This window comes from Canis lupus, chromosome 5 (genome assembly GCF_011100685.1).
Source record: "Canis lupus familiaris isolate Mischka breed German Shepherd chromosome 5, alternate assembly UU_Cfam_GSD_1.0, whole genome shotgun sequence".
Lineage (NCBI taxonomy): Eukaryota > Metazoa > Chordata > Mammalia > Carnivora > Canidae > Canis > Canis lupus.
The window spans coordinates 67745498-67762246 of record NC_049226.1 but is presented as its reverse complement, the minus strand read 5'-3'; the positions used below and the strand labels follow the sequence as shown (position 1 = coordinate 67762246).

The 16749-nt window shown below is 58.2% G+C and overlaps 2 protein-coding genes across 7 annotated transcripts in view; one reads left to right on the top strand and one right to left on the bottom strand.

The window, feature by feature from the left end:
- The window catches only part of GSE1 (Gse1 coiled-coil protein), a 413704-nt gene that overhangs the window by 147825 nt on the left and 249130 nt on the right, over positions 1-16749 (top strand). For all 5 annotated transcript variants that reach the window (XM_038538121.1, XM_038538122.1, XM_038538120.1 and 2 more), the window contains exon 2: positions 4602-4782. In XM_038538121.1, coding sequence (XP_038394049.1) covers positions 4602-4782 — 181 coding nt within the window. The remainder of the gene's footprint in view (positions 1-4601; positions 4783-16749) is intronic.
- On the bottom strand, positions 6531-15918 carry LOC119876312. Of its 2 annotated transcripts, XM_038538125.1 has the most exons (3): positions 14772-15918; positions 10135-10204; positions 6531-9185 (listed from the first exon to the last, which is right to left on the bottom strand). In XM_038538125.1, exon 3 carries the CDS (start codon positions 7525-7527, stop codon positions 6571-6573), a length of 957 nt encoding a protein of 318 aa, XP_038394053.1. In that variant the 5' UTR covers positions 7528-9185; positions 10135-10204; positions 14772-15918; the 3' UTR covers positions 6531-6570. The 2 variants fall into 2 exon arrangements, with proteins under 2 accessions (XP_038394053.1, XP_038394052.1); XM_038538124.1 differs by having other exon boundaries at positions 6531-10204.

Sequence of the window (16749 nt, the reverse complement as noted above, 5' to 3'; positions counted from 1 at the left end):
TTATATCTCAATGAGACTGGGGTTTTTTGTTTTGTTTTTAAGATTTTTAAAATTTATTTATTCGAGAGAGCGAGAGAGAATGAGAGCTTGGGGGTAGGAGCAGAGACAGCAAGCAGGCTCTGGGCTGAATGCAGAGCCTGACGTGGGGCTCAATCCCAGGACCTGAGATCACAACCTGAGCCGAAACTGAGAATTGGACACTTACCCAACTGAGCCATCCATGTGTCCCTCAATAAGGCCGTTTTTAATAACAGAGCAGAGGGGGGACCTGGAGGGCTCAGTGGTTGAGGGTCTGCCTTCGGCTCATGATCCTGGGGTCCTGGGATTGAGACCCACGTCGGGCTCCCTGCATGGAGCCTGCTTCTCCCTCTGCCTGTGTCTCTACCTCTCTTTCCATGTCTTTCATGAATAAATAAATAAAATCCTTAAAGCAACAAAAACAGAACAGGGGTTCCCAGACTTGGGGCCTCACGCACCAGTAAGATTAATAAGACAAAGCTGGGTGCTGACAACATCGTGACATGGTTTTCCCCTCTGGAGCAGGGACATGGCATCTGCCCAGCTGCTAAATTTACCTGGGTCGGCTTTCTCTAAAATTCACTCAGTTCCCTGGAGAAAGTGTAACAATATAAGATCTCGTTAGGATCTTCAGTGATGGGCTCCTTTTATTAGATGCCCACCTTTATTAGAAAGAACCCTGGCAATTTGCCCCCTTTTGCCCTGCCCCACTAACCACCTACCGCTGTAATCCTAGTACGTGATCCAAGAAAACAAAGGGAACAACAGCCTTCACTCCACTTGATCTGTGGGGGCCCCGTGGGCTGCTCTGAGATGCTGCAATTTCCAAGGTCCCCAGGTCAGGGAACAATGTATGTCCCAGGCCCGCTCCTACAAGTACCTTGAATGGATGAATGGAGACAAGCCGTGAGCTCAGAACTCTCGGCTGTGGTCGAGAGGGAATGATGAATGTGTGGGTTCAGGGCCTGCTTTCGATGAGTCAGGAACTGTCATACATTTGGCTTTGAAGTGAAAGCAAAGGCGACTCTTTACCTCCATTTGATGGTCTGGCTGAGAACCCTTGCGCCCACCTAAGATGAGCCTCGCGTGAGATGATCTGTATTCAGGACACCACGTGTCGGCAGCCTGGCCTGTCGTTAATACTGGCTGAGCCCCCCTACCCCCCGCCAGGAGTCATGGGCAGCTGCAGACGACCACCAGAGAAAAGGGGGTGAAATTCTTTCACTTCCAGCAAGAGTCACAGCAGTGGGAAGAGCTAGCATGCAGGCGGGACCAGCATCCGGTCCCCTTGTGTTTCTGGCATAGAGTGGTGCCAAGAAACATTTATATCTGGGCCGGGCACTGTTCTAGAGCTTTACAGGTTGTCATAGCTATCCACTGCTGCATAACAAGCAACTACACATTTAGCAGCTTAGATAGCAACTCATTTATCTTCACAAGACTCGTCAGGGCCTCCACTCCGGTCCTCACAGGCTGCCAGTCAAGGCGCCGGCCAGCTGTGCATCTGGAGGCTCGACCGGGGAAGGACCCACCTCCAGATTCTCTCGGGCTGTTGGCAGAATGTGTTTTCCTGTGGGGCTGGGGGCTGCCATGAACACCCACGTACAGGTGTTTGTGCGGATGCGGGTTTTTGGTTTTCTGGGATATCTGCCCAGGAATGGAATTGCTGGGTCATATGGTAACACAACGTTTGACCTGAGGAGCTGCCCCATTTTACGTTCCTGCCAACCGCGGATGAGCATTCACACAGTGTGTTAACATGTGTTGGACTAGATGCCAATATTTAATAATCATGAGAGTGCAGCCTTTAAAAGTGGGTTTCCAGGGCGCCTCGGCATCTCAGTTGGTTGAGCATCCAACTCTTGGTTTCAGTTCAGGTCATGATCTCAGGGTCATGAGATCGAGCCCCGCACCAGGCTCTGCGCTCAACGGGGAGTCTGCTTGAGATTCTTTCTCTTTCTCTTTCTGCCCTCCCCACTGCATGCTCGCTTCCCCTCCCAGATAAATAAATAATCTTTGAAAAATAATTAAATGAAAATAAATCAATGATAGTGTATTCCCAGCCTCTTCTTAAAAAATGAGATCTGGCAAGATGGAGCTCTATTCCCTCCATGGGATGCCAGTGACACTGAGGCCATTGTCACCCCTACATTCTGACCTACCCAGTACTTTGTTCATGGTTCACTGTCCTGGTCTCTGGAGGATGAATGTTCAAATCTCTCCTCCCTCCCCATCCTCCCTTCCTTTCAAAACCTGCTCCCTTTGAAGGCCTAGTTCAAGTTCCACCTGCTCCAGGAAGACTGCCCGGATTTCTCCAGCCCCTGGGGAGGTCTTCTAACTCCTGCAGTGCTTGTCATCTGCACCTCTCTTGCCCAGGCAAATTGTCTTTTGCTGTCTGCTCTTCTCTACTTAAAAGCCATGTCTCCTACTTGCTTTGTAACAGCTGAGTCTGCTCCCAGCTGCTTGGGTTCAAGTCCTGATGCCTCCAATTACAGTTAGGAGCTCAGACAGGCCACTTTATCTCCTCATGCCTCTGTGTCCTGGTGCGTGATATGGCTGTTGGGAAGATTAAGCATGGCACATAGTAGGTACTCAGTAAATGAGGTCCTCCTGCCTACAGCTCCCCATCCTGGGAGCCAGCCTTCTAACTCCCAAAAAGTGGCCCCCTCGCCTTCCCCCAGCAGGACCCTGGAGGGGGTCTAGGGAGGAGAAGCAGGAGGGGGTCTCCCCTCTCTCCCTTCTACCAGCCGGTGGGCGGGGATCAGAGCCAGCCCCTCCCCCACTGCCCTCCCCCATGCCCCTCCAGCACCCCCCTCAGAGGGTTTGACCAGGTACCACCACATAGATAGTTCCCATGCTGGCTGGGCAAGCCATCCTGTGAGTAATAGTGGATACAGCAGCCTGTGCCGGGCAGTTTCCCAAGACAATTAGGATAAGATTGCAAAAGCAGCTAAAACCCGACCAGACGGGATATGTATGGGGCTCCAGCGTCCCTGCCATGCTGATGGGCCCCCTGCCCCTGAGCAAGCGAGCGAGGGAATAAAGTGTGTCGGGCTGAGATGCCGCCTCCTCCTGGCTCCAGCCTAAGCCGCCAGCACGCCTGTGGGATTTGCGGGGGCTGTGGTCTGGGCAGTGTCACCATATGGATCCCATAAATTAAAGCATTCCCGGAAACAAACGGTAAACGTATCCGCCTCTCCCAGGGAGGGCTGGCGGAGGCCCTGCTCACCCAGGGAATTCTGGGCCATCCATCTCTCTTAGGGCACTTTGGTTTTATGGCAGTAATCCCTAAAACAACTGGACCAACATGAAGCGCTTTGTGACAGCCGTGCTGGCCCTGGAGCTCGTAGTCGACCCCTGGGGGGTCACCAATCACCAGAACTGGCCCCTGGGTGGCTGTGGGCACTGGGGCCCTGGACCCTGTGCAGGGCTTGTGTCACTGCCTCCCCCACCAGCAGGGCGAAGCCTCTGAGGTTGGAGTGGGAGCCCAGGACCTGAAGCCCTGTTGTCTGGGCTGACCCTGCCTCAGAGTCAAGCGGCTCTGCAACCACAGACTCCTCCTAAGCCTCAGTTTCCCTAGATGTGGGGAAGAGGATGGCATGACCAGGATAGTCAGAGTCCTAAAGACAGAAAGAAAGTAGGATGGGACACCTGGGTGGCTCAGCGGGTGAGCGTCTGCCTTTGGCTCAGGGTGTGACCCTAGTCCCGGGATGGAGTCCGGCATCGGGCTCCCTGCAAGGAGCCTGCTTCTCCCTCTACCTGTGTCTCTCATGAATAAATAAATAAATAATTTTTTTTAAAAAGTAGAATGGAGGGAACCCTGGGTGACGCAGCGGTTTAGCGCCTGCCTTTGGCCCAGGGCGCGATCCTGGAGACCCGGGATCGAATCCCACGTCGGGATCCCGGTGCATGGAGCCTGCTTATCCCTCTGCCTATGTCTCTGCCTCTCTGTGTGTGTGTGTGTGTGTGTGTGTGTGTGTGTGTGACTATCATAAAAAAAAAAAAAAGTAGAATGGAGAAATGGTGGGCATCAGAGGGTCTGGAGAGTTAGAGCACACCAGGTATGGAGTTTCTGTTTGGGTGAGAAAGTTCTGGAAATGGGTCGAGGTGATGGTTGCATACCATAAATGTACTTAATGCAAATGGTCAAGATGGTAAGTTTTATGTTAGGTATATTTTACCACAATAAAAAAAATAGGAAACAGGGGTTGGGGTGGGGAATGGGTGTGTGTGGAATGGGGTGACCACCACGTGGAGGAAACTGAAGATTAGCTAGGTTAATCATTATAGTTATAATTAACTAGCGGGTAGCTATTGCCAACTTCGGTGCAGAGCTGAGGGGGCTTGGGGAGCAACGGGGCCAGCAGGTGTCCTCAGGCAGCAGTCACTGGGCAAGGAAGACATTCACACTGGTTTTGCCGGGGACAAAAGCCAAGCCAGCCAAGCTAGCTCAGCCGAGTCCCCGATGACAAAGCCAGGCCATCGTGGGGGAGGAGTGGTGCCCGGCGGCTCGGGTGTCCACCTGTTGGGCATCTCTGGGCAAGTGTGGCCAAGACTCACCATGTCCCCTCCTGTCCTTCCAGGTCACAGCTGCATCTCTTGAGGCATCAACAACTGTCCACCCTCCATCCAGGGAGCCTGAACCCCGGCCAGGCGCCCCAGCAGAGAGCACGCCCAGAGGCCCCAGGCCGGCCCAGGAGCCGGGGCCCACCCGGTGTCAGCAGAGCAGCGTGGCTGGGGCCGCAGCGGACCTCGCAGGCACAGGTAGACACCAGTGCTCTCCCGTCTCTGGGTGCTGGCGTGGCTCGTGCCATCGCAGCAGGGAGGGTGGCTCCCAGCACTGCGTCCGGGCACAGACCTCCACCCCACGGTCACCGTGTTCTCGGGGAGAGCCTGGAGGCTGCGTCTCCCTTCCTGGGGTTTGGATCTTTTTTTCACACTCCTCGGAGATTAAATCAACTTGTGGTTTCATTAGAATCCGTGCTTCCTGACACCCTCCCATCCCTGATTCACAGACGGCCTCTGTATGTTATATTTATTACCTATAATTGCATTGTATGCACTTGTTCATTTTGAAACCACTGCCCACAGTGCTGGGCCAGGCCCTTCACCTGGCCACTTCTGCCCCCCAGGAACCGCCTGCCCACATGCGCCTCTTTCCAGCATACCTGTGTTTGCCCAAACCCCGATTACCTCCTTTTGCTGGCGATCTGAGCCACATCTCGGCCGGCTGTCCTGCCCGGCGTCCCCAGCCGGCTGTGTGGTCTCCGCCCTGGGCTGTTCCGATGTCCTCTCTCTGCCTGTGGTGAGGGAACCGTTTCTAGGCTTCTCCGTCATGAATGCGCCGGGGCCTGGCACATGTCTCTCTGGGGGCTGGTGTCAGCCGGGCCGGGAGCCTGTGACTGGGGGAGGATGCTGTCCACGGGTGCCCAGCATGGGCATTTCGCTGCCATCGCACCAGCCACAGAGACCCTGTCTGCCCATCGTGGCATCTTCCCCAAAGACAGAGAGGTTGTCCCTCCTTGGGTGATGGGCCTGGGAGTGTGGAGTCCTGAGGCCTTCACCGCGAGGCCTGTGGACACGGGCCAGGGGCAGCAAGTGGATCCCAGGCAGGCCATTAGGCCGGATGTCATGTCTGTGTGTGGGCACCTGCGTCCTTACCTGGGGCAGGTCCTAGAGCAGCCCCTTCAGGCCATATTTCTGTCCTCAGAGGGGGTCCCTGTATGTGGCCTGCCTGTCACTGCCCTGAGAGGGCAGTGAGTGAGGCCCATGCCAGCCCCTGGTATGTGCCCCACTGACAGCACTGCTTGTGCTGGGAGGAGACAGGCTAGCTGATGTGGGGAGTCGGGGGCAGGGTTGGGGGGCAGCTGGCCTGCCCCACTCTCAGGTCCAGGGCTTCCATCTGGGGCATCCGTCTCCAGGACAACCCCTTTCTCTCTGTGGAATGCTCTCGGCAAGGGACACGTCCAAGTGACCAGGGGCTTCCAGACCATGCAGGCCCCTGAGGGATCCCCAGACCCTGGCAGATGGGCCTGCAGGTGGTGGGTGAGGATGCTGTTTGGGGAGCCGTTCCCTCCAGCCCCCAGCACACTTGGAGCCCTGCACGTGTGTCTTCTTCTGCTCCATGTCTCTTTCCTCCTCCAAGAAATGGGAATGAAGGCTAATGGGAGGGCCTGGCTTATAGGATAGGCGTGGGTGGGAATCGGCTCAACTGGGATGGAAGATGTCCGGTGTAGTTCTGGCCCCGAGTGCCGGCAGCACTGGCTGATGTCTGCGCCGTTGTGGTTTGTGATCCCCGGGCACCTGGCCGCGCCTCTTCCTGGCAGCATGGAGTGCCCTGGAGGATGCTCTCCTGCCCCACCTCCTCCACCCCAGCCACACCTCAGCTTTGGGGAATATCCTGCAAAACCAGACTCTGGGGGATCCTATCCCCCACCCCCACTGGCACACACAAGGCCCAGCCCCCCAGCCCCCCAGCCCCCCAGCCCCCCAGCCCTGGGGCTGCCTGGGGCGGAGCAGGGGCCCAAGGCCCGCGTCTGCCAGCTGCTACCGTCAGGCTGCAGCCCTGCCCGGAGGGGGGTGCGCAGCTTCACAGCCAGAGGCCTGCCAGGAGCGCCGTCCTGTCTTCAGGCTCCTCCCCGGGAGGCCGCTGATGCTGCTCAGAAACGTGACAGTGACTAATGGTTTATTACACACCTGCCACCTCTCATCGGGCGGGCAGGCACAGCCTCCAGGTCCAGCTGTGCACTGCCAGCTGGATGGCGGGCAGGCGCTGGGGGTGAGCACATCCAGACACACGGATACAGGAGCTGGGGCGTGCAGGAACGGGACCTGGCAAACGCACCACACACAAGGGTACACACACGGGTACAGACACGTGGACCGATGTGCACACACATGCCCCGGGACTCTCTGACCTGTGCACATGGGCACACAAACACACACACACACACACACACACACCCCTTCCTGGCACTTCCTCTCTCCAGAGCTCCAAACCCGTCTCTCCACGGCCTCCCCCCACCTCCTGAGATGATGGCTTCCACCCCAGTGCTCATGGGGGCAGGGGCCTTTCCCAGAAGGCCTGGGTGGCTGTAGGCATCTGCTGCCTGGCAGGGTAGCTACCCAGTGCAGTCCACTTCTGACCCTCGAATCCCTGCAAACGTCTTGTACAAAGAGACAGCAGCATTTGCTGGCGGGAGGGGGGTGGGGAGCTGTCACAGCAGGAGCCCTTGTGCCAGGCCAGGTGGCTGGGCCCGGCGCCCCCCAGGTACTCAGGTGGCCACCCTGCTTGCTTCTCTCCCAGAGGTGGATGTAGCGTGGTGCAGAATGCCCTCCTAGGACGTGGTCACTTGCTGACTGCAGGGAGTATAGCTCTGGGGCTGCCGGGGAGGTAGGGACCTCAGGGCCAGGACTCTTGTGCAGGCAAGCCACGTAGCTTGGACTGACCAGACGTCTCCAGCTGGTAGGAGATAACCAAAGCCTGGCCATAAGATGGCCTTCCCTCATAGGATCACGAGCCCCCAGGCTCAGCTCTGTCCCATATTCTTAAGCCTTTAATCAAAGCAAGATCCATTTCTCATGTGGCATACTTGCCTGTGGTATAAAATCCAGCAAGAGGACACTCCCAATTCATCACAAACTGATGGGAACAGGCATTCCTGAACAATTATCTTTGTGCAGCCACAGCCTCCTTGGGAGAGAGCAGCACCATCTGGTGATACGTGAGAGTGTGGCTCGGTGTCCGAGACCTAGGTCCAAGTTTCCAAGGCAGAGAGGTACTCCCCAGACATGGAGACTTTGCAAGGTTCAGAATCTTCCCCAAGCTTAGCTGTTCCAACTGCGAGTAGGTGTGGTAAAAATGTAGTCTTCCTGTAGCGGGATGAACATCAGTGGGATGAACATCACGGAGGTACTCAGGGTTGCCGTGCAAGGTTGTGCAGATTGCACACTGCACAACCCCAGGGTTGTGGTCTCTGTGATGAATGTGCTTCTTGTGTGGTCATCAGGGCTGCCATATGCATAGCTAAGTGATAGCCCCAGAGTTGCGCCCTCTGGGCCCTAGATGTCCTTTTCGGAGCTGTGGCAGTACCTAATAATATCTCTATAAAGAGAGATAGTGGAGGGGTGCCTGGGTGGCTCAGTCGGTGAAGCGTCTGCCTTCAGCTGAGGTCATGACCCTGGTGTCCTGGGATCCAGCCCTGCATCTGCTCCCTGCTCAAGCGGGGAGTCTGCTTCTCCCTCTCCTTCTGCTGCTCCCCCTGCTTGTGCTCTCTCTCTCTGCTCACTGTCAAATAAGTAAAATCTTTAAAAAATAATTTTAAAAATAAAATCAATTGTGTTAGGGCAAGCCCTGACCGGTGCTGTAACAGATACTCCTGAACCCATCGTGGTTCCTGGTGGGTGACACAGGGTCCTAGTTGTCCCCTGAGCCCATGGCTCTGACATTTCTTCCAGAGTGCCCTGCTTCCCTCACCAGCAGACACAAGGAAGAGAACACGGATACTCACCCACCTTGGCCTTGAGGCGACCCACGTCGCTTCCTTTTTGGCCTGAACCAGTTCCCGCCTCACCCAGAGGCAGAGGGTGCCGGGCAGTAACACCAGTCCCGTGTAGGAGGGGCCGGGCCTGCTGACAGTTGGCTGCCCATCTCTGGCCCCGCGGCACGTTCTCCTGGGCAGTTCATCCAGTGCTCTGTGAGCTCCGAGACCGTGGGTCCGAGCCTGTGGCGCTCCACCCAGACACCCTCCCTTGGCCCCCATGTACTTCAGGGGAAGAGCTGGGAGCTCGTGTGCCCTTGCAGGTGTGGGGCATGAAGCCCAGCCCCTTGGCTTCCAGCAAAGGATGCAGATGACCCTCTGGGGCTCCTGCCAGGCTGGGGCTTTACCTGGATTTGCCTCTTGCCTCCTCGGCTCCCTGCTCCTGTCCTCTCCTCAGTCTCCCTGAATGCTCTGCCTTAGAAAGCACTTGCACACACATCCTTGTCTCCTTATCTGCTTCCGAGAACCTACCTGAGACTGCACACTTCCATCCTGCTTAGCCTTGTCTGTGCAAACAGCAGGAAAACACATGCACACCTCTTCTCCTCCATGGACACTGGGTAGCTCTGCATGCGGGTGCTGTGGCTCACCTACCTCTCTCGGGAAAGGTGACCTTCAAGACTCAGGCTGGGGACACAAAAGAAGGAAGCCAGTGGAGAATCACGCGGGTTCCTAGGAGCTGAGTTCCTGGAGTAGGGGGTCCAGGGGAATAAGCGATATGACTTGCCCAGGAGTTGAATGTATGTAGATGCCGATCCAGGGCCTGCTTCATTTTTCTGGACTCCTGCTCCCTAAGTACAAATCCGGCCTCTGCTCTTCCCAGCCTTGGTATCAGGCAGGTAACATCCCTGTACCCTGGTTCCCTCACTCTCACCCCCCTCCTCAGTCACTGTGAGGATCCAAGAGTAGATCTACATCCTGTGCTTAGCACAGGGCCTGGCTCTCAGGAACAGGGAGTTGGTCCTGGCCCCTGATGGCTACCTGAAGTCCTGGCCCCACAGAGCCTTTTGTCTCTTTGTTGGGCAAATGGGCTCCCAGCCCTGGGCCTCTGGGGCTGGAAAGGCAGGGCCTCCACTTGGGTACTTGGCTCAGGCCCCGAGAAGTGCTTGGCAGGCCTCACTTGGAGCGGGTGCTGGTGCTGAGTGCTTTGACAGAGGCACTCGGAGGACTCCTGCCCCTGCTGCCAAGTGGCAGCTGCTCGGAGGGCACAGAGGCCGGTCCAGCCATGGCTTCTCCAGCCCTGCACGCCCCCTCTTGCCAGCTCTGGTGGGAAGGCGCTGTCTGGCAGCCCAAGGGCCTCCCCTCTCTCTCCCCTCTCTCCCTTCCCGTGTGTGGCTCCAGCTGAGCTGGGATCCAAAGCCTGTTTTCTCTGCAACAAGCCGCTTGTTTATCTTCTGGGAACTCATGTAATGCTGGGGAGCACAGGGCCTGCAAGTCGGGGCAGGAGGTTTAGGAAGCCAGGCAGCCTTCAGAGGCCCTTCACTTCTGAGTCCACGTCTCTCCAGGAGCCTCTCTGACATTTCTCAGGAACTCACCCCTATGGGCCTAACACCCTTCTCTCCGTTCTTCTGCTTACCCAGGGTCCGCTCGCTCTCAGCTGCTCCCAGGCTGGCATGTGACTTGGGTGTCTGTCAATCTCAGTTTTCCTGAAATAAGAAGATAATTTAATGTGCAGGGTTTATAAACCAAGCATTGGCTGAAGTGCAGTTCGTGATGGCACAGAGATCAGAGTAGCTCTTTCCTCGTGGACTTGCTGCTGGGAGGGTCTGCGTGCCTCGGCCCCCATTTCTTTCCAAGGAGGTTTGTGATCGGACTTTCAGGTGGAAAAGAAGAGATGAGCCAAGCATTAGAACCGCCTGTTCTGGGGGCGCTCCTGTGGGGGCCTCGGGGAGCTGGAGCTGGACACAGATGCCCCTTCCAAGGCTTCCTGCACCTGTGGCCATGTGGCCTCCACCCACCGCTCTCCTGCTTTCCCCTTGACTGGGTTCAAGCTGATAAACTGGCACTCGGGGACGTCAGCTACCACAGTTTGGCACCATGTAGGTTTAGTTGGCTCGAAGAGCTTCATTTCCAAGCCCTACCATGCCCTGCACAACTTGCACCTATGACCTAATTTAGAGCAGAAACCATTTGAACATTGGGCATCTCTCCCAGCAGACCTTTGCTTGTGTTTTCACCATGACTGCCTGTTTGCACATCTGCACTATCACTTACATGTATGCATTTGTTCATAAATATTTATTGAGCACCTACCATTGCGTGCCAAAGACCATGTTAGGCAAAATGTGTGACCCAGGTGGTGGTAGGTGCCATGAAGAAAAATAGGGTGCAGGGACACAGGGAAGTGAGAGGTGTAACTTTAGGCAGGGTGGTCACAGAAGAAAGCCTTGTTGAGGAGGTAGTACTGAGGAGAGTTCCAGGCCATGGGAAGAGCAAGTGCAAAGGCCCCGGGGCAGCCTGTGCTCAGCACACTTGCCCTCTTCATGAAGGCAGGGACTATCTCTTCCTGTCCTCTTTCTCTCTCCTGAACCTGGCACAGTGCACATAATAAGTGCCCCGTAGACATTTGTGGAGCAGATACAAGCTTTTAAGCCAGCTAGTGCTGGGGAACCTGAAGGGGAGGTAAGGAGAAAATGAGCTTCTTAGACACGCAGGAGGCGTCTGTCTTCTCAGGCTTCCTGGGCTGGGGGCAGGGGAGGCAGGTTCTTACTCCATCCCGGAATGTTTCTCCCCTTGTTGGGGGCTGCTCTAAACTATGAAATTCTAGGGCCCCCCAGCTGCCTGCTTTTCCAGAGGTTTGATCTCCTGGGGTCAAGGATACTTGAAGGTTAGCTGCGAATGATTGGTTCTTTCTCTCAGTTGAACTTGGATGACTCTGATGTGGGGCTGTAAGCTTCCTGGATCCGACACAGAGGAGAGCGCCTAGCCAGTGGCTGCTGCATGCAGGAGCCGGGATTCCGGGAACAGTTTTCCCGGTTGTACTACTTTCCTGCAGGATTCCAACAAATCTGTGAAGCCCAGCGGCTTAGAGCAGCACAAGTTTATGACCTTACAGTCCAGAGGTCAGAGGCGGCTGGGTGGGGCTGATTCCTCCTGGAGGCTGGGGAGGGGGGAATGGAGGGGGGTGGAGAGTCAGGTTCCTCGCTTTGCCAGCTCCTCAGGCTCCCTTGGCTCGTGGCACCTCCTCACGTCACTCTGGCCTCTTACTTCTGTCCTCACCTCACCTACCACCACGCAGCCCTGCCTCCCTCTTATGAAGACCCTTGTAATTGCATTGGGCCCCCGCCCCTGGATCGTCCAGGGCTGTCTCTCTATCTCAAGGCTCTTCACTTAATCATGTCCACAGAGTTCCTTTTGCCAAGTGACGTGACACGTTCATGGGCTCCAGGGGTTGGCACATGCCCATCTTTGTGGCGCTGTTCTCTGACCTGCCACCCGGCCACAGCGACTAGGCTGAGCTGGCCACGTGCAGCCCGAGGGGTATGGGGCCCAAGCCCTGGACTAACGCATGGGCAGGCTGGTGAGGTCCTGCAGGGGCACACAGGAATTTGCTGAGTGTTGACATGACACCATGTCATGTGGGCGCTTGGCCGGGGCTGGCCCTTGGGGCTTTATGGCCATGCTCCAGGGGGAGCCTGAGACAGCCCAGTTCTTCCCCAGCAGGTGCACTCTGGGTCGCCCTGGGGCAGTCTCCTCCTCTGGAACATGAGGATGGTGATAGGACCTTTCTCTCGGGACCATTACTATGGAGATGACCCGAGTTACCAAGTACCATATTTAGGATGGGAGACGGGGAACCACAGGAGTCCTCACACCACCCTGGCTGGGGAGGGGGTCCTGGCAGGAGCTGGATTCTCACCCATCCCGGGATGTTCTCAGTACAGTGTAGTGTGTTCCCAGGAGGTGATGCAACAAACCACTAGAAATGTGGCTGAAGCCACAGCCCCGGGCTGCCCCCAACCCCCTGACCCCCAGCCCTGCTGCCCACCCCAGGTACAAGGCAGGGGTTCAACCCAGACACCTGGAATGGCTCTGCCCCTCCCACAGCCTCCCACCAGCACACCCGGGGGCCCTGGGCCTCCCTCTGGGCCTGGCCTGCACCCCCAGCCCCCTGAATGCCCAGCCCTCTGCCCACAGAGGCCACGATGGGCCCTCACAGGGGGCAGAATGGCAGAGAAAGTGGACTACAGCCAGGAGGGCTCCAGGGAGGAGGGAGCACTTGAACTGGGCCTCTTTGTAGGGCAGAGAGGAGACCCTGAGAGCTAAGACCCCCAGGCAGTGGGCTTCTGCTACTTCCTTCCTTCCTTCCCTTAGGAGACCTTCTGTCTCCCAGGGGTGCTCCTGTCCCAGGCAGCAGAGACCAGAGTCCTGCAGCAGGTGGCTTCCCGCCCCCCGCCTGCCCTGGCGTCCCCCTCAGAGCCCGGGAACCCCTGCCTCTGCTTCTCCACACCCTGCCTCCCGCCAGCACCGGGCCCTCGCCCACCCTGGCACAGCCTTCCCACGAGGTGCCCGCCGAGGCCTAGCGTCCGGGGTCTAGGGCCCTGGGCCCGCACCCTCCCCTTCTGCCTAAGCTGAGCTGTCCCGGGCCTGTGTCCCCCTGACGTCGGCCCGTGCTGTTCCTGACCTCTGGGAACGCGGCCACGTGAGGGCCCCTTCTGCCTAAGCACGCCCCGGCGCGCTGCGGGACCTGGCGCGTAGTAGGTGCTCAGAAGAGACTGCCGGGCGATCGTGGGAATGAACGGGGGTGACCCTGGTGGGTCAGGTGACCCGCTGTGGGACCCGCCGATGAACAGTGCAAGGATTTGCAGGGAAAGCAGGAAGTGGCCACCGCGGCTCCCGGCACCCGCCACCCTCCGCCCCGCGGCGCTCCATCTGCAGCCCGCGGGGGTGTGTGCCAGGGCGGGCTGGAGGCTGGGAGGGCAGGAGGAGGGCCCGCCGCCCGCAGGGTTGTGCCGTGGCTTGCTGGGCAGCCCCGTCTCTCTCTCTCCTGACTCCTGGGAGGCTGCTCCTGAAACTGAATAGCAGAGCTGAGGGAGCCTTGCTCTGCTCCTCCTGCCCTGCTGCTCCGCCCCCTCTACCCTCCCCCAGGCCAGAGGGAGCTGCTCCAAGGCCGCCAGGCCAGGCCAGGCCAGGGGCGGGGGGGGCCAGGCCTGGGACAGTCAGTTCTCATGGACCAGAAGAGCCCCAAGTGGAAAGTGCTCCTGCCGGGTGAGTCTCCCGCAGGGCCACGTGGGGGGGGTTCATGGGTCCTGGGACACTGGCCAGACTCCCAGGACAGAAGACAGACGTGGGGGGGCAGTAGAGTGCTGGCCTGTGACTTGGTGAGGGGCGTGTGTCCTGGCCACGGGGGCATCTCGGAGCGTGTGTAGAGCGTGAGCATGGCCTAGGGGACAGATGTGATGTCCAGGGGTGCCCAGGGCGTAGCAGAGCACTGAGGCGTGGCAGCAAGCCCTGGAGCCCCTGGGCCCCCTCCTCCCCCTCCTCAGGTGTATCCCTGTGCCCCCACCCTGGGCACTCCCTCTTCCCCCTGCGCCGGCTCTGGGCACCCGACGTCGAGCACTGCAGTAGGTCTGAGGGGGGCGACCTGGGAGCCAGGTGGCCTACAGAGGAGAGAGCACCCCTGCAGGGGACTGCCCACCTGCCCGGGACACAGCCAGGTCTAGAGCCCAAATGAATGACCTGTCTCACAAGCTATCTCCTGCTTCTGGAAGAAGTGGGAGGGGAAGGGCAGGAAGGGTTGGGATGTGAGCCGGGCAGATCTGGGAGTTGGGGAGCAGGGCGAGAAGGCCAAAGACGACATGATTGGAGCTCGGTCTGCACGGGGATCCTGGGAGCGGCAGATACACCTGGCCCTGGTGATGCCGGAGCCCTGGAGCGCCTGTTCCCGTAGTAGGTGGGGCATAAGGGCCTCCCACCTGCATGACCTGAGCAAGGCCAGCTTTTTGGGCAGCACAGACAGCATGCGGGGCACCTGGCTGTGCAGTGGGAGGCGCGTACTCTTCCTGACCCTGCACCCCCTGGCTGTGATTTCATCTGATTAAGGAGGAGCACGCAGAAGAGGGGAAGCATGCTCCACTGCCCACCTGTAGACCCGCCGGCCGGCTGTGAGGTAGTAAGCTCCCTGACCTCGAGAGCATTCAAGCGGAGTCCACCAAACCGGTTGGACTGCCGTGGAAGAAGTCTGATTCCCGGTCCCCTCTCTGGGCACCTCACCTGTGCAGCAAGAGGGACCGTGGCAGCCGGTGTTTAGCGAGCACCTACTGGATACCAAGGCCGTCTGCCGCACTTGGTAGGTGCCAGTTCACAGAATGCTCGCAGCCCTGCGAGGAGGCACTGTTCTTCCCGCATGTTCCAGATGATAAGGCTCAGCCGGGTGAGGGGGGCGGGGGCGTCAGGTGATTTGCCGATCGTCACCTGGGATCCAAGGTGCATGGCGCAGAGCTTGCGTCCCGCGCCACCATGCAGGATGAGATGTCTCCTTGATTCCAGGAGGTCCAACCCCAGTTAGGAAACTGCTCCGTAGACTTGGAGAAGTCGCGAAGGTTCTCCAGAATCGCTTCAGGGCCGTGGCGGGGAGGACAGCGGGCTGTGGCTTTCCAGGGGCCAGGCCCTCTGTCAGGCCGAGCACGGCCCAGATCCTGCCGGGACAGCAGCTGCCAGAACACCTCGTCCACCCCACGGGCGCTGGGCAGCACCACCAGGGCCCGGCAGGACACGGGGAGGGCGGCCGGGGGCTGTCAGGGGCGGTTCCCATCACAGGGGCACGGCCCCAACTCTGCCCCTTGCTCACGCTCTGTACTTTCTGGGGTCCCCCCCAGAGCAGACTATTGAAGCAGACCAATAAAGCTGAGCACCGGCCTGGGTTCCGGCCTCGGCACCTGGGTAGGGGTATCTCCCTTCCTCCAGGCACGACTCAGCCCCACCTCTTCCAGGAAGCCTTCAGAGATTGCTCAGTGGTTGCTCAGTGGTTGCTCCGTCCTAGGACTCTCCCTTTTTCTCTCCTGTTACATTTTTCCTTCAGCTCCAGAGTGGAAAGGGAGTTTATCTGGCTTCAGCGAGGTCCAAACCAGGGCACATCTGAGAGCACAGCAGGTGCTATTATTTATTACGTGGGGTGTTAGGTGAGAACCGGGACTGTCCCGGGCAAACCAGGACATACGGTTGCCCAGCTGGTAACTTAAGTGTGGGTGTTGCCTTTTCTGGCTCTTTCTCTTTGTTATTTCAAACAAAACAGAGGGACACAGGGAGGGGAAGGAAGGAGGGGACAGAAGGAAAGGCACAGGCTCTTGGGTCTGCTACTTCTAGTGGGGGCTTCTTGATCCGCGAAGTGGAGGGGCTGGCGGCAGCCGCTGGGAAGGCTGCAAGGAGGAGTCACACACCCAGCAAAGGGTCAGTAACAGTGTCGTTGCTGGTGAGTGTTCTGTGTCCTCGAGCAGCACACTGGTGTTGAGCAGGGTCCCTGATGTACTTACTGCTGCCTAGAAGAGGGTCTGCACACGATCGGTGCTCAGCAAACCTTTCTAGGATGGATGGGTGACTGCACGACTAGAAAATGGATGTGTCCCCCTGTCCTCCCTTGCAGCTGGGGCAGTATTGCTGTGCTTTTGTCCCCGTGCCCCCCCCCCCACCCCCGTGGTCACCCACCTCCAAGGCAGGGCCAGACTTTTCTGCATGTCCTCCCTGGCTGCTCACCAGGCCACCCTCCCCGCCTCCAGGCACCATCAGGACAGACGAGTCAAGTGGGTTTCCAGGCCGGCAGCTCCCCGCCTCGTCATTTCTGGCTGCGTGTCTCTGTGCGTCGGTGTGTGCGTGTGATGCTGAGCGTGTGTGTGGGGGTGTGTGGTTCCTGTGCGTATGTGTGTGTGCACACCCAAGTGGGCCCAGCAGGCAAGGTGACCGCTGTGGCTTCGGACTGAGGGAATGACTGAGCAGACGGTGGCTTTGGTGGCCAGCCACGCCTGCCATCCCCAGAGTGTATGAGGGACATGGACGTGACACATGCCTGACCTGCTGGTTTGGTGGAGGCTGTACAGGAGGGGGCCCATGAGGGCAGCTTTTGGGACCCAAAACCCCCTCCTGCTGGCTGGCCTCTGCTGCCTGCAGCCAGAAGAAGGCCTCTGTCCCCTGTAGGGCAAGGACAGATACGTGGACGGGGCCAGCCTCTCCACCCCTTCACCTGGGTGACAGTGGT

Bases quoted from the DNA above. Each gene is read 5' to 3' on its own strand.
- LOC119876312 (XM_038538124.1), bottom strand. From the start codon at position 7,527: ATGAGGGAAGGCCATCTTATGGCCAGGCTTTGGTTATCTCCTACCAGC.